The sequence below is a fragment of the Pleurodeles waltl genome, chromosome 6 (genome assembly GCF_031143425.1).
Source record: "Pleurodeles waltl isolate 20211129_DDA chromosome 6, aPleWal1.hap1.20221129, whole genome shotgun sequence".
Classification (NCBI taxonomy): Eukaryota; Metazoa; Chordata; class Amphibia; order Caudata; family Salamandridae; genus Pleurodeles; species Pleurodeles waltl.
This window is the reverse complement of record NC_090445.1, coordinates 1,182,405,462-1,182,422,804: the sequence shown is the minus strand read 5'-3', so window position 1 is coordinate 1,182,422,804 and position 17,343 is coordinate 1,182,405,462. Positions and strand designations below refer to the sequence as shown.

General features: G+C 47.4%; 1 protein-coding gene across 1 annotated transcript in view; it reads left to right on the top strand.

Moving 5' to 3' along the window:
- The window catches only part of ALOX5 (arachidonate 5-lipoxygenase), an 859,090-nt gene that overhangs the window by 499,604 nt on the left and 342,143 nt on the right, over positions 1 to 17,343 (top strand). The window contains exon 8 of the mRNA XM_069240432.1: positions 15,019 to 15,222. Coding sequence (XP_069096533.1) covers positions 15,019 to 15,222 — 204 coding nt within the window. The remainder of the gene's footprint in view (positions 1 to 15,018; positions 15,223 to 17,343) is intronic.

The following is a 17,343-nucleotide window of genomic DNA, read 5'->3' as shown; positions in this document are numbered from 1 at the left end:
TCTGAGATCAATCTCAGCCCGGGTGGTGGGAAGGGCATTGATGGGGGTTTTTACCCACATGGGGTTCCCCAAGGAGGTGGTATCTGATAGGGGTACCAACTTCATATCTAGTTATATGAAGTCTCTGTGGAAGGAGTGTGGGGTGACATATAAGTTCACTACTCCTTACCACCCTCAAAGAAATGGTCTGGTTAAAAGATTCAACCGCACCTTGAAAGGCATGATTATAGGCCTGTCAGAGCCCTTGGGACGTAAGTGGGACGTCCTCTTGCCATGTGTTCTATTTGTTTACAGGGAGGTGCCACAAAAGGAACTTGGTTTTAGTCCCTTTTAATTGTTGTATGGACATCTTGTGAGAGGACCACTGAATCTGGTTAGGGAAGGCTTGGAGAAGGTCTCCAGTAAGCCCTCTAGGATGTATTTAGCTACATGCTGGATTTTAGGAACCTGACAGCTCGCCTCAGGAAGCTCGCCCAAGAGAACCTAGAAGCAAGCCAGGAAGATATGAAGCGTTGGTACAACCAGAATGCCACTCTGGTTGAGTACCAGCCCAGCCAAAAAGTGTGGGCGATGCCCCCGTGGGGCCTAGGGTGCTTCAGCACAAGTGGACTTTGTCTTTTGAGGTGGTGGAGCGCAAGACCAATGTCACCTATCTGATGAACTTGCGGTTTCCTAGGAACCCTTTGAGTGTCCCGCACATGAACTGCCTCAAACCTCATTTTGAGAGGTCTGAGTTGACAATGCTCCTAGCAACAGATGACGGGGTAGAGGAAGAAAGTGAGCCCCTTCCTGACCTCCGGTCTGCTAAGGAGGAAGATGGGTCTGTGGAGGGTTTGAACCTCTCCCCCTCTCTGACCCCAGAGCAACAGAGGGACTGTTGCAAGGTGTCGGGACGGTTTGCCTCATGTTTTCCTTGGTCCCTGATGTCACTTATTTGTGTACACATGATATGGACACTGGGGAGTCCACCTATAAAACACAAGATTTACAGGGTGCCTAACAAGGTCAGGGCTAACATCAAGGATGAGGTGTCCAAGATGTTAGCATTAGGGGTTGTTGAGTTTTCCAATAGCCCCTGGACCAGCCCAGTGGCCTTGGTCCCAAAAGCTGCTGCTCCTGGTGCCACTCCAGAACTCAGGTTCCGTGTGGCCTACCGTAAACTCAATGCAATCACGAAGACTGACACACACCCAATCTCCTGAGCTAATGAGCTTATTGAATGGTTAGGGGCTTCCAAATACCTCAGCACGTTTGAAATAATGTCTGAGTATTGGCAGATTGCTCTGACTGAGGGAGCCAAGGAGAGGTCTGCATTCTCCACCCCAGATGGGCACTAGCTGTTTAAAGTGATGCCCTTTGGATGAAGAATGCCCCTGCCACCTTTCAGAGGTTGCTTAACCAGGTTTTGGCCGGGATGGAGGACTTTCGTGCCGCCTACCTGGATGACATTGCTGTGTTCAGTTTCAGCTGACAGGAACACTACAGCACCTCTGCAATGTGTTGGAGGTTCTGCAGAAGGCAGGCCTCACTATTAAGACAAGTAAGTGCCAAATAGGGCAGGGTTCTGTGGTGTACTTGGGACACCAGTTGGGGAGTGGCCAGGTGGCACCCCTACAGGCAAAGATTGATAGCGTTCTGGATTGGTAGCCTCCCAAGACCCAGACTGAGGTGAGAGCCTTCTTAGGTTTGTCAAGGAGGTTTGTCAATGGGTACGGCACTATTGTTGATCCCTTGACTGAGTTAACCTCAAGAAAGCAGACCAGAAAGGTGTTCTGGATTGAGGCTTGCCAGACAGCTTTTGATGCCCTGAAGGCGGCCATGTGCAAGGCATCCGTGCTGAAGGCACTTGACTTCTCTAAAGAACTTGTGCAGGATGATGCTTCAGAGCATGGTGTGGGAGCAGTGTTGTCACAGCTAAATGAAGAGGGCCTGGAACAGCCTGTAACCTTCATTAGTAGGAAGTTACTTTCCCAAGAACGTAGGTGCAGTGCAGTTGAGCATGAGGCTTTTGCTGTAGTCTGAAGAAGCTAAGACCCTACTTGTTTGGGACTCACTTATGTAGGAGGCTGGCCTGGTTTGTAGTGGGTACCTTGGGTACTTACACCTTATACCAAGTCCAGTTATCCCTTATTAGTGAAATGTAGTAGTGTAGTAACGGCTTAGGCTGATAGAGGTAGCTATAGCAGAGCAGCTTAGGTTGAACTAGGAGACATGCAAAGCTCATGCAATATCACTTAAAGTTACACAGTACTTATACACAAGTAAAGACAATACTCAGTGTTACCAAAAACTAAAGGTAGTTTATTTGGGTGACACAGTACCAAAAATATCTTAGAGGCAATACTCCTTCTGGAGGTAAGTATTATACACAATATATACACTAGACACCAAGATAAGGCAAGTAATTAGTCATAGAACAGTGCAAACAAAAGGAAATGCTATAGAATGCAATGGGAGAAAATAGGTCTAGGGGCAACACAAAGCATATACTAAGAAAGTGGAATGCGAATCACGAATTCCCCCCTAGACAAGTGTAGTGTGTGAAGAATCTCTGGGAGAGTACGAATGCAGTAAAGGTAAGTAAATTACCCCACCCCAGAGCCCAGAAAAGCAGGAGTAAAGTACTGCAAGTTTCCTTAGGACACACTATACCTCGTGATTGGAATTATTGCAAGAACCAACCAAGTCTGCAAACAACAAACAGTGGATTCCTGGACTTGAAGACCTGCAAAAGAAGAGGACCAAGTCCAGAAGTCAAAAGAAGTTCCAGGAAGGACAGGAGCCCCTGCCAACTCAGAAGAGGGTGCAAAAGAAGAGTCCCCGGTTGGACGAAGACTGCAGAAATGCACCCTAAGAAGATGCCAGCGGGACCCTGCATGATGCAAAGGATGCCCTATGTTGTGAAGATGGATGCAGGTGAGTTTTGGCGCTGGATCCCTCCAACAAGCCTTGGTTCCGGCAAAGTCACATTTTGCATCAACTAGGCGCTATCTGGACCCAGGATGGACCTGGGGGCCTCAACGCTGTGTGTGGAGGAAGAGAGGGCTCTCAGCACTTCAGAGAGCCCTCAGAGCACCAGATAGCACCCACGGGTCATCCCAGGACATGGGGACAAAGGAGGTACAAAATGCGGTTGGTGCAGCACTACAAAGGAAGGTCCCACTCGATCCGGAGATCAACTCAGTGAGTTGAGCATTGCAGGATAGAGTGCTGGGACCTGGGCCAGGCTGTGCACGAAGGAATTTTGCAAATAGTGCACAGAGGCCTCTGGAGGTGAAGAAGACGTGGTGCACAGGGGTACTGTCGTTCTGGGGGAAGGCAAGGTCTTATCTCCTCCAAATTGCGAGAGCAGAACCTAAGGACAGTCTGTGTCAATGGGGTCCACCTTCTGTGTTCCAAGGAGCACGCTCGTATCTGTGAGAAGAGTCCAAGAGAACCGGTCATCGATTCAGGAGGTGCCTGCGTGGGCAGGGGAGTGACTCTGTCACCCCACTGGAGATTTCTTCGGTCCTTCTGGTGCAGGGTAAAGACAGGGAGTCCTCAGATCATGCACACCGTGGAAACTGTTGCAGTTGCTGGCTGGAGCTGAAGTTGCAGAAGAAAAGTATCCCTTGTGGATACTTTGTTGCTGTTACAGCGGTTCCTGAAGCAGGCTGCGGTTGATCCGAGGTCAGAGGATGAAGTAGTAGTTGCAGAGGATTCCTGCTGGAAACTTGCAAGTAGAATCTGAAGAGAAACCACAGGAGAGACCCTAAAAAGCCCTGAGAGGGGGATTTGCTACCTTATCAGTTAAGGACCTATCAGGAGGGGTCTCTGACGTCACCTCCTGGCACTGAACACCCAGAGCCCTCCAGAGTGCCCCCACACCTTGCAAAGCAAGATGGCTGAAGTCTGGGACACACTGGAGGAGCTCAGGGCACCACTCCTAGGGTGGTGATGGACAGGGGAGTGGTCACTCCCCTTTCCTTTGTCCAGTTTCGCACCAGAACAGGGGACAAGGGGTCCCTGAACCGGTGTAGACTGGCCTATGCAAGGAGGGCACCATCTGTGCCCTTCAAAGCATTTCCAGAGGCTGGGGGAGGCTACCCCTCCCCAGCCTGTAACACTTATTTCCAAAGGGATAGGGTGTAACACCCTGCTCCCAAAGGACATGCTTTGTTCTGCCTTCCTGTGACGGAGATGCTCAGACCCCAGGAGGGCAGAACCCTGTTTGTGAGGTGGCAGCAGCTGTAGCTGCTGTGCAAGCCTCAGAGAGCTGGTTTGGCGGTACTGGGGGTCCATAGTGGAGTGCCCAGGATGCATGGAGTTGGCTTCCCAAAACCATATTTGGAATGGGAGGACAATTCCATGATCTTAGACATGTTACATGGCCATATTCGGAGTTTCCATTGTGAAGCTACATATAGGTATTGACCTATATGTAGTGCATGCGTGTAATGGCGTCCCGCACTCACAAAGTCCCGGGAAATGGCCCTGAACTATGTGGGGGCACCTTTGCTAGTGCAAGGGTGCCCTCACAGTTAGTAACTTTGCACCTAACCTTCAGCAAGAGAAGGGTAGAGATATAGGTGACTTATACTGTATGTTACTTAAGTGCAGTAAAAATCGCTGTGAAATCATGCGTGCACTATTTCACCGAGGCTGCAGGGTCAGTCCTGTGAAAGGGTTTGTCTGAGCTCCTTATGGGTGGCAAAAGAAATGCTTCAGCCCATAAGGATCTCCTGGAACCCCAATGCCCTGGGTACCTTTGTACCATATACTAGGGACTTATAATGGGGGTCCAGTGTGCCAATTGAAATTGGTAAATAAAATAACTAGCCTATAGTGACAAATGTAAAAGCAGAGAGAGCATAAGCACTGATTTTCTGATTAGCAGAGTCTCAGTGACACAGTTAAGCACTATACAGACACACACATTAGGGCATAAACTACGAGCACCGGGGTCCTGACCAGCAGAATCCCACTCAGACAGGCAAAAACATACTGACATACAGGTAAAAATTGGAGCAACATGCCAAGAAAGATGGTACTTTCCTACACAACCCCCCCCCTCCACAACGAGGGACAATAAGGCTAACCTTGTGCAGATGAGTCTTCATTGTCTAAGTGGATATATCTGGATTGTCCATCTGCATTGGAGTGGGTACTCCCAGGTCTATGTTCCACTGTAAAGTCCATCCCCTGTAGGGAAATGGGCCATGTCAACAATTTAGGGTTTTCACCTTTCATTTGTTTAAGCCATAATAGAGGTTTGTGGTCTGTCTGAACAATGAAGTTAGTCCCAAACAAGTAGGGACTCAGCTTCTTCAGGGCCCAGACCCCAGCAAAGGCCTCCCTCGCTATGGCAGACCAACGCTTTTCTCTAGGGGTCAACCTCCTGCTGATCAAAGCAACAGGTTGATCCTGGCCGTCTGAGTTAAGTTGTGATAGTACAGCCCCTACCTCTAATTCAGAAGCATCTGTTTAGACAATGAATGTTTTTGAGTAGTTTGGGCTCTTCAGGACAGGTGCAAAGCACATTGCCTTCGTAAGCTCCTCAAAAGCTTTCTGACAGCTAGCTGCCCACAGTACCTTTTTAGGCATTTTTTTCCTTAGGAGGTCATTAAGAGGGGCACCAATGGAGCCATAGTTCTTAAGGAACCTCCTGTAATACCCAGTGAGACCTAAGAAGGCTCTGACCTCGGTCTGAATAGTAGGGGGAACCCACTCCGTAATGGTCTGAATCTTACCCTGTAGTGGTTCAATCTGTTCCCCACCTACTAGGTGGCTCAGATAAACCACTTACCCCTGCCCTATCTGGCACTTTTAAGCCTTGAAAGTTAGGCCTGCCTTTTGCAGGGCCTCCAAAACGTTCCAGAGGTGGACCAGGTGTTCATCACAGGTGGAGCTAAAGACAGAAATATCATCTAAGTATGCTTCACTGAAAGCTTCCAAACCTTGGAGGACTGTATTCACCAGTCTCTGAAAAGTGGGAGGTGCATTTTTCAAACCAAAGGGCATAACTGTGAATTGATAATGCCCTCCTATGGTAGAAAATGCAGTTTTAGGTTTAGCATCCTCTGCCAATTTCATCTGCCAATACCCTGCAGTCAAATCAAAGGTGCTTAGATACTTGACAGATGCCAGTGTATCTATTAGCTCATCTGCCCTGGGTATATGGTTAGCATCTGTTTTGGTTACTGTATTAAGAACCCTATAGTCCACACAAAACCACATTTCTCTCTTTCCATCTTTACTATGCGGTTTGGGGACAAACACCACTGGGCTGGCCCAGGGGCTATCGGAAGCCTCAATAACTCCAAGGTCTAAAATTTTCTGAACTTCTGTTTTTATGTAATCTCTGACATTGTCAGGTTGCCTATAAATTTTACTTTTGACAGGTAAACTGTCTCCAGTGTCAATTGTATGTTCACACCAAGTAGCTGTACCTGGTATGAGGGAGAAGAGTTCAGAAAACTGACCTGGGAGATTTTTACAGTCGTCCTTCTGCTCAACAGTAAGGCAATCTGCAAGAACCACTCCTTCCACTAATCCATCAGCTTCAGGTTGTAGAAAAGGTCAAGGAGAGGGTCATTCTCTTCCTCCTGCCCCTCATGTGTAGCCATGAGCAGGGTTAAGTCAGACCTGTCATAGTTATGTTTCAGGGGGTTGACATGAAGCTCCCTAAGGGGGCTTCTGGCAGTACCCAAGTCCACCAGATAGGTGACCTCACATTTCTTTTCTACAATGAGATGGGTTCCACTCCATTTGTCCTGGAGTGCTCCAACACCCACACCTTCTGTCCTGGGTGGTACTCTGTCAGCACAGCCTTCTGGTCATGCCATTGCTTTTAGAGCTCTTGGCTGGCCTGAAGGTTTTTAGTGGCATTTTTCATGTACTCAGCCATTCTAGTTCTTAGGCCAAGTACATAGTCCACAATGTCTTGCTTTGGAGGTTTTAAAGGTTGTTCCCAACCTTCCTTAAAAAGAGCAAGGGGACCCCTAACAGGGTGGCCCAATAGGAGTTCAAAGGGGCTGTAGCCCACTCCTCTTTGGGGTACCTCCCTGTAGGCGAAAAGGAGGCATGGGCAAGAGGACATCCCATCTACTTCCAAATTTTTCAGAGAGTCCCATGATCATGCCGTTGAGAGTTTTAATAAACCTCTCAACCAATCCATTAGTTTGTGGATGATAAGGGGTGGTGAACTTGTAGGTTGCACCTCACTTCTTCCACATTGCTTTGAGGTATGCAGACATGAAGTTACTACCTCTGTCTGACACCACTTCCTTAGGAAAACCCACCCTGGAAAAGATTCCCCGAAGGGCTTTTGCCACTGCAGGTGCTGTAGTGGTCCTTAAGGAGATAGCTTCTGGCTATTTTGTGGCGTGGTCCACCACCACAAGTATAAATCTATTGCCAGAAGCTGTTGGAGGGTCAAGGGGGGCAACAATGTCAACCCCTACCCTTTCGAAGGGCACCCCAACCAATGGCAGTGGAATTAAGGGGGCCTTTGGGGTGCCACCAGTCTTGCCCCTGGCTTGGCAGGTGACACTGGAGCAACAAAACTCCTTTGTGTCTTCTGACATGTGGGGCCAGTGAAAATGTGGAACACATCTGTCCCTTGTTTTCCTCTGGCCTAAATGCCCAGCCAAGGGAATGTCATGAGCAAGAGTTAGGAGGAATTCCCTGTACTGAAGGGAGATGATCAGTCTCCTGGTGGCACCAGGTTTAGGGTACCTTGCTTCAGTATAGAGGGGATTATTCTCCCAGCAAACTCTGTGGCTGTCATTGACATCCCCATTCTGCTGTTTGACAGCTTGCTGTCTGAGACCCTCCAATGTGGGACAGGTTTGTAGTGCTACACTCAGCACTTCCCAGGCAGGCCCCCATGAACCCAAAAGCTCAGCTGTATCAGCTTCCAGCTGCTCTGCTGTAGGTTCTGCACAGGGAGAGAATTCCTCTTTCTCAAAAAGGGAAATATCTGTGGAGGGAGGGATAGTGGACAACGGTTTTCCCTTCCTACCCCTAGTTTTTGGGAGCACTTGGTCCATTGTTCCAGGATCCAAGTATCCCTGTCCCCTTTGCTTCTTGGCCTGAGCCCTGGTAAGAGCAAAGTTATGCCCTGAAATGCCCAGCATTGCTGCATGGGCCTCTAACTCCACTTCAGCCCAAGCTGAAGTCTCCAAATCATTATCTAGCAGACATTCTACAGGTAAATCTATGGCTTCCACAACTTTCTTTGGACCAGTAACCCCCTCCCCCCACCAGTTGAGATTCACAACATCCAGGGGGTGGCTAACAGTGTTGCTATGGGCGTCTGTCATTTGGTACTGGTGACCAAGTAGGTGCTGCTCAGAGGCAACCAGTTTTTCCATCACCATTGTGACACTGGCACCTGTGTCCCCGTAGGCCTCAACCTGAACACCATTAATCAGGGGTAGCTTCTTGTGCTTATCCATATTAAGGGGACAAGCAACTAAAGTGGCTAGGTCAATGCCACCATCAGAGACTAAAACAGCCTCAGTGATCTTCCTAACTAGACCAACCCAAACTACATTACCAATGGTGAGCGCAGCTACACCCTTTGATTGGCTATTAGTAGTGCTCTTCCCACCACCACTGCTATTACTAGGAGCACTAGTGGATGCAGTTGGGGTTTTGGTGGTGGAAGGTTTGGTGTTTCTTTTTGGACAAATCAGATCACTTTCCAAGTGACTTTTGGCTTTACACAAATAACGCCAAGGTTTCTTACCTTTGTGACAAGATGATTTGGACCCACCACCCCTAGAGGATTTTTGTGGGCCGATGAAGACTCTGATGATTTTTTTATCTTTGTCCCCACCTTTGTCATGTGACTTAGAATCCTTCTTCTTGCTGTCCTTGTCACCCCCTGTATGAACTTTTCTGTTCACCCTTGTTCTGACCCATTTGCCTGCCTTTTTTCCCAATTCTTGGGGAGAGGTCCGATCCGAGTCAACAAAATACTGATACAACAAGTCAGACACACAGTTGTTCAAAATATGCTTTCTCAGAATCAAGTTATATAGGCTTTCATAGTCAGTCACCTTACTGCCATTTACCTAACCTTCTAGGGCCTTCACTGAACAGTCTACACAGTCTGTCCAGTCCTGTGATGACTCCTTTCTGGTCTCTCTGAACTTAAGCCTGTACTGTTTAGTGGTTAAGCACTGGACTGCTCTGAGTGGTCAGTGCCAGCAGGTGACATCAGAGACTCCTTCTGATAGGCTCTTACCTTTCTTGGTAGCCAATCCTCCTTTCTTGGTAGCCAAACCTCCTTTTCTGGATATTTAGGGTCTCTGCTTTGGGGAATTCTTCAAATAACAAATGCAAGAGCTCACCAGACTTCCTCTGCATCTCCCTCTTCAACGTCTACCAAGGATCGACCGCTGACTGCTCCAGGACACCTTCAAAACCGCAACAAAGTAGCAAGATGACTACCAGCAACATTGTAGCGCCTAATCCTGCCGGCTTTCTCAACTGTTTCCTGGTGGTGCATGCTCTGGGGGTAGCCTGCCTTCACCCTGCACCAGAGGCCAAGAAGAAATCTCCTGTGGGTCGACGGAATCTTCCCCCTGCTAACGCAGGCACCAAAAGACTGCATCACTGGTCCTCTGGGTCCCCTCTCATCCTGACGAGCGTGGTCCCTGGAACACAGCAACTCTGTCCAAGTGACTCCCACAGTCCAGTGACTCTTCAGCCAAGTTTGGTGGAGGTAAGTCCTTGCCTCCCCACGCTAGACTGCAAACCTGTGTACTGCGTGATTTGCAGCTGCTCCGGCTTCTGTGCACTCTTCCAGGATTTCCTTTGTGCACACCCTAGCCTGGGTCCCCAGCAGTCCATCCTGCAGTGCTCAACCCTCTGAGTTGGCCTCCGACATTGTGGGACCCTCCTTTGTAACTTCGCATGGACTCCAGTTCACTAATCTTCTAAGTGCCTGTTGGGGTACGTCTGCGGGTGCTGCCTGCTTCTGTGAGGGCTCTCTGAGTTGCTGAGTGCCCCCTCTGTTTCAATACTCTGCTATGGAGCCATAGTTTTTAATGAATCTCCTGTAATACCCAGTGAGACCTAAGAAGGCTCTCACCTGAGTCTGAGTTGTAGGGGGAACCCAATCCATGATTGTTTGGAGGTTCCCCTGAAGTGGTGCAATCTGTTCTCCACCCACCAGGTGTCCCAGATAAACCACCTTGCCCTGCCCTATCTGGCACTTTGAGGCCTTGATAGTGAGGCCTGCCTTTTGCAGGGCCTCCAAAACTTTCCAAAGGTGGACCAGGTGCTCATCCCAGGTGGAGCTAAAGACAGCTATATCATCTAGATATGCTGCACTAAAAGCCTCCAACCCTTGCAGGACTGTGTTCACCAACCTCTGAAAAGTGGCAAGTGCATTCTTCAACCCAAAGTGCATCACTGTAAATTGGTAGGGCCCTCCTATAGTTGAAAATGCAGTTTTAGGTTTAGCATCCTCAGCCAATTTGATCTGCCAATACCCTGCAGTCAAATCAAAGGTGCTTAGATACTTGGCAGATGCCAGTCTATCTATGAGCTCATCTGCCCTGGGTATAGGGTGAGCATCAGTTTTTGTTACCTGATTGAGACATCTGTAGTCTACACAAAACCTCATCTCCCTTTTTCCATCTTTTGAGTGAGGCTTTGGCACAAGCACCACAGGACTCGCCCATGGGCTTTCAGAAGGTTCAACCACTCCTAGATAAAGCATTTTCTGAACCTCTTGTTTTATGCAGTCCCTGACATGGTCAGGCTGCCTATAGATTTTACTTTTGACAGGCAAGCTGTCTCCAGTATCAGTTGTGTGTTCACTACAAGATGTGGTGCCAAGCACAGTTGAAAAGAGTTCATTAAACTGTCCAAGGAGATTTATGCAGTTGTCTTTCTGTTCTGCAATCAGACAATCTGCTAAAACTACTCCCTCCACTAAAGCATCCTCGTCAGTGGAGGAGAAGAGATCAGGGAGAGGGTCACTCTCTTCTTCCTACACCTTCATCTGTTCCCATGAGCAGGGTGAGAACAGCCCTGTCATAGTAGGGTTTTAGGCAGTTGACATGAATCACCCTAAGGGGACTCCTGGCAGTGCCCAGGTCTACCAGATAGGTAACCTCACCCTTTTACTCAACAATTAGATGGGGTCCACTCCATTTGTCTTGGAGTGCTCTTGGTGCCACAGGCTCCAATACCCACACCTTCTGTCCTGGTTGGTACCGAATCACAACAGCCTTCTGGTCATGCCATTGCTTCTGGAGCTCTTAGCTGGCCTGAAGGTTTTTACTGGCCTTTTTCATGTACTTGGCCATTCTGGATCTTAGGCCAAGTACATAGTCCACTATGTCCTGTTTGGGAGTTTTTAAAGGTTGTTCCCAACCCTCCTTCCTGTCACTTGGTACTGCTGCGTTGCTGGGCGCCCACTCTGTCTCCTCATCCAAGTGGCGACATCCTGGTCCCTCCTGGGCCACAGCAGCATCCAAAAACCCTAACCGACCCTTGCAGATAGCAAGGCTTGTTTGTGGGCTTTCTGCATCGGAACACCTCTGCAAGCTTCTTCACGACGTGGGACATCCATCCTCCGAAGGGGAAGTTCCTAGTCTTCTTCGTTCTTGCAGAACACCAAGCTTCTTCCAACAGGTGGCAGCTTCCTTGCACCCTCAGCTGGCATTTCTTGGGCTCCTGCCCACTCTCAACACTGTCGCGACTCTTGGACTTGGTCCCCTTGTCTTACAGGTACTCAGGTCTGTAAATCCACTGTTGTTGCATTGCTGGTGTTTGTTCTTCCTGCAGAATACCCCTATCACAACTTCTGTGCTCTCTGGGGGTAGTAGGTGCACTTTACACCTACCTTTCAGGGTCTTGGGGTGGGCTATTTTTCTAACCCTCACTGTTTTCTTACAGTCCCAGCGACCCTCTACAAGCTCACATAGGTTTGGGGTCCATTCGTGGTTCGCATTCCACTTTTGGAGTATATGGTTTGTGTTGCCCCCATACCTATGTGCTCCTATTGCAATCTACTGTAATTTTACATTGCATTACTTCCTTTTGCTATTATCTGCATTATTTTGGTTTGTGTACATATATCTTGTGTATATAACTTATCCTCATACTGAGGGTACTCACTGAGATACTTTTGGCATATTGTCATAAAAATTAAGTACCTTTATTTTTAGTACTTCTGTGTATTGTGTTTTCTTATGATATTGTGCATATGACACCAGTGGTATAGTAGGAGCTTTACATGTCTCCTAGTTCAGCCTAAGCTGCTTTGCCATAGCTACCTTCTATCAGCCTAAGCTGCTAGAACCACCTCTTCTATACTAATAAGGGATAATTGGACCTGGCACAAGGTGTAAGTACCTCTAGTACCCACTACAAGCCAGGCCAGCCTCCTACACTAACTAACTATGAGGGGGTGATGTTCTTATACGGGCCGGACAAGCCACCTATTGGCTGCCCCCAAAAAAACATGAATGTCAATACCTTTGTAGGATACATTGATGCTGGTGTGCATTGTACAATCTTTCTGTCAACTGTGGAGTATTATTCCAAGTTTGAATCAGTGTCTGTGATGGACCACAGCTGGGACGTAGGATCAACAGCTCCCAGGTGGTGCCCCGCATCTCCTTTGGATTCCGTGGCTGCGTCCACCTCCAAGGGCCCATCCTCTCTGTCGGTTCCTCTGACACTTTCCGTTCACCTTTTTGAGTCTAAGGCCCGGTCTCTTAGTTGGGGTGGCTGCGTGCCAGGGAGGCTGTGAGTTAGTTACAATTGGTTGCTGTTTGGTGAGCCATAGCCATGCCTCTGTTGGGGAGTCAAAATACGCATTCTTGGAATCATGAATGACCCGTAAATTGTCCGGATTGAGAAGCATATAGGGTATATGCATGGCATGCAGCTTTAACTTCACCTAATTATAGGATTTGCACTTTGTCTGGATCATATGGGTATAAGCGAGAAAAATCATTATGCGCCATGATTGAGACACTAAGGGGCAGATTTACAAGAAACTGGCACATCAGCAGTGAAGGACCACTTTTCTTGCATTGCCCCTGCCCCACCGAAGGACACCATGGGTGCACCGTATTTACAACACAGCACACCATAGTGGTCATTAGGACAAGAGCGTTACATTTTTTGACGCTATTGTGGCGTTTTACTGCATTAGCGTCAAAAATGGTTACACTAGTGCAGCAAACTGCAGGGAGGACCATTGATTTTAATGGGAGCATTATGTTAATGCCTGCTCTTAGCAGGCGTTAAAAGTGACGCCAAAAACTGTCTAAATGATATCTTATAGACTTCATTATGCAATTATTGCGGGCCTCCTAACGCAAGAACGCTCCCCTTGCATACATTATTCCTGACGCAGGCATAATGTGGCGCAAGGGGTCGCAAAGTGGCACAATGCATGCATTGCACCACTTTGTAAATATGACACAGCAAAAATTGCCTCCTTGAGCCACATTAGTGTGAAAAAAAATATGCTAATGTGGCGCAAGGAGGCGCTAGGGCCTTGTAAACCTAGTCCCAACTCCTCTTTTAGTTTAGCGCCTCAAAGGACTAAGGGCCACATGTACAAAGCATTTTTCTAAATGCAAATGAGTCGATTCGCAGAATCGGCCCGTTTGCGACTAGAAAAATGCTTTTCAGGATGTACAAAGCCCAAACTGCGATTCGGTAACTAGTTACCGAATCGCAATTTGCGTTTTGCAATTCGGTATTAGGAAGGAGCGTGTCCAGGGCGTCCCTTCCTAATACCGAATCTAAATGGTATGTATGATTGTTTTGTGACCGTGAATGCGGTTGCAAAACAATCGCAGTTAGCACCAGTTTCAAATTGGTGCTAACCTATTCGCAGAGGTGAAGGGGTCCCTAATTGACCCCTTCTCCTTTGTGAATGCATGCAAAAGTGTTTTTTTTTTCGAGCAGTTAGTGGTCACACTGACCACTGCCTACTCTTAAAAAATGAAACGTTTCAGTTTAATTTCTTTTCTCTTTAAACACAGCCTGTTTTCCTTTAAGGAAAACGGGCTGCGTTTAAAAAAAAGATAGCTTTCTTTAAATGCAATCACAGACATGGTGGTCTGCTGACAACAGCAGGTCGCCATCCCTGTGATTTTTGCGATTCACAGTGGGTCGCAAGTTGTGACCTACCTCATTAATATTAATGAGGCAGGTCTATTTGCGACCCGCCAGGAATCACAAAAAAAACTCAGTGGAGTTTCTTACGTTTGGAATTGCGATTCCCGAATTGCGATTCGCATGGAATCGGTATTAGGGAATCGCAATTCCAAATATGCGCACATGTGGCCCAAAGTCTCGGGCTCTGTAATTTTAAAAAAGTGCTATCAATTTCTGGGCAGGACCTGAGGTGCTGCCACACTTTCCCCTCCGTTGCTGCAGGCAGCAGTGTGCAAGTTGCCAAAATCTTTGCCCATCGTGGTGAAGCATGGGGTGGGTGCCAGATCACCACATGTGCGAAGTCCATGCAAATCTGGGGATCCGCCTCATCCCGTCCCCCACTTTAATTATGACGTGGTCCACCTTAGGATCTTCTCCGCTGCTTCTCTGGGTGGTCAGGGAGCCACGACAGCTCCGCCTGACCTCAGGAGGCACACCAGCACCTCAGAAAAACAGTCTTCAGGCGTTGATTGGTGCAAGCTCAATTGAGGGCACCTACCATCTTGGCTGTCCAGGCCATGCCCCCAGTCCTGTCCCATTAACTATATATCACCCAGTGCTCATGTGATGCTCATTTATTAGTGCTTCCCTGAAGTGCATCTCCCAGTCCCCCACTAAAATGCATCATGTCGAGCTCCTCTGTGCACCCATAGTAAAAACTTCTTGATCAATCATCTTGCGCTCCCCTGATATTGTGTTGTGGTAGAAAACTTTTTAAAGCTGTCTGGCTGCAAATCTAAAGCAATGCTATTGAATCCTTTTTCGGATGTTTTAAGTCCAATTTCGGATCACATGTTCATGTATTTAGCTAATAGTTTTTTTTCTATGTGTTTTCAGATAAATCAAACCCCCGGGCCTGATAATCCAATATTTCTACCTTCGGATGCCAAATATGACTGGTTGCTAGCAAAAATTTGGGTTCGTTCATCTGATTTTCACATCCATCAGACCGTCACTCATTTACTGAGAACTCATCTTCTATCAGAAGTGTTTGGAATTGCCATGTACAGACAGCTGCCTGCAGTGCACCCTGTTTTCAAGGTAGGTGTTCATTTTAATGCAACAATTTCGTAAAGGATTTAACAATTTAACAACACTTCAAAGAAAAGGGACCAGTGGAAAACGTTATCTAACAGGTATATTGTTTTTCAAGCGGTTTATTTTAGAAAGAAACTGAAGTAAACTTCCAAAAGTTCTAGGCAAGAGCTGTATCAATATTTTGTTCTGCACATGTGCAGGGCTGCAGCACAACTACTTGCCTGTTTCTGAAGAAACTGCATGGTGTTTAGCTCGACTGAGATCACAGCTCTGAAACCCAGAGCGGTGATTGCTGTTCTGTGTTGCGGTGTCTGAAGAGTTACATGTACTGTGTAAAGACTAAGGGGCAGATTTAAGAGCCCCTTGCGTCATCTAACTACACATGAGCATCATTTTTTATGTTGATGCGGGCTTAGATGGCCAAAAACACAGCACCAGACTTACAAAGTGGCGCAGTGCATTAATTGCGCCACTTTGTAACCCTTTGTGCTAGATCATGTATGCAGAGGGGGCATCCCACACCATGGGGGCGAAAAAATGGTGCAAAGAAATCTAAGAGATTTCTTTGCGTCATGTTTTTTTGGCACTTTTAAGGCCTGCACAGAGCAGGCGTTAAAAGGAGGTACATCATTATTCATAATGGGCCTCAAAGGGCTTTGCAGGATTAATGTCAACATTTTTTATGCTAATCCTGCAAAGCTCCGAACTAGTGTCAAAACTTTTGAAGCTAGTTCCCTAACTACTGCCATGGTGCGCCGTATCTTAGACACAATGCACACATGGTGGCGTTAGAGGAAACTAAGAGAAGCAAGAAAAGTGGGACTGTAAAGTAAATCTGGCCCTAATTATTTTAAACTCAGGTGCATGGATCTTCTCTGAGCTTGAACACTGGCAGAGAAAGTTTCATGATAGGGCGCAAAGGTGTTGTCCTGCTTTACGTTTCTGCTCATTCAGGAACTTGGACAATACATCTTAAATCGACTCCGAGTTGATCTGCACTCCATCTCCTCACTTACCATTTTCAAATGTGTCTTAAACGCTTACTTACTTATGCTTGAAAATGATCACAGCTAATTCTTACCAACTCAGTCCTAGTTACACTCCTGTTCACGCCCATCATCTCTCAATGTAAATAAGTAGATATGTATATTCTTGCTTAATGAATGAATAAACAAAGACATTTATCGTCTTCTTGTAGATGTCAGAACTGAATATGTAGAGTCATTACACATATCAGGTTGCCATTAACAGTCCACTTCGCTGTGTCATCCTCTTAAATGCTCTTCTCCATTGTTAGCCATAGTTTGAAAGAAGCATGTACAGATCAAATCTTACCACTCAAAACCAACCCTTTTTTTTGCATTACGGGTAGCTGTAGACTTGGGATCTCCGGGTCAGCTGTGCTAGAGCAGGAGTTTTAACAGAATTATTAATGATTTTTCATATATTCTGAGTGTTGAATTTCATAGAAAATGTAATAACGTAGGAAAAATAATTCACGGATTGAAAGTGTGTCCACGATGAGTGGCCACCAATGTTCACGAAGTGTACTTATTAATGGCTTATTAATATGAAACATTGAGCATATGCTTGATTAATGTGGTAATATGTCACATTTAGGGTTATGCATTATGTACTAGCTTTATTAATTGAGGTATTGGTCTAGTTGCACGGCCTCATGTCAAATTGCATGTAATAAAATATCTGCTTTGAGAATTAAACTGTGATTTTCCACTGTGCTGTCTTAGGGCCTGATTCTGACCCCGGCGGTTCCTTACCGCCGGGGCCAGGGTCGGCGGGAGCACCGCCAACAGGCTGGCGGTGCCCCGCAGGGCATTCTGACCGCAGCGGTTTTGCCGCGGTCAGAAGTGGAAAACCAGCGGTCTCCCGCCGGTTTTCCGCTGCCCTGGGAATCCCCCATGGCGGCGCAGCTTGCTGCGCCGCCATGGGGGATTCTGACAGCCCATACCGCCATCCTGTTCCTGGCGGTTCTCCCGCCAGGAACAGGATGGTGGTATGGGTTGTCGTGGGGCCCCTGGGGGCCCCTGCAGTGCCCATGCCAATGGAATGGGCACTTCAGGGGCCCCCGTAAGAGGGCCCCACATTGTATTTCAGTGTCTGCAT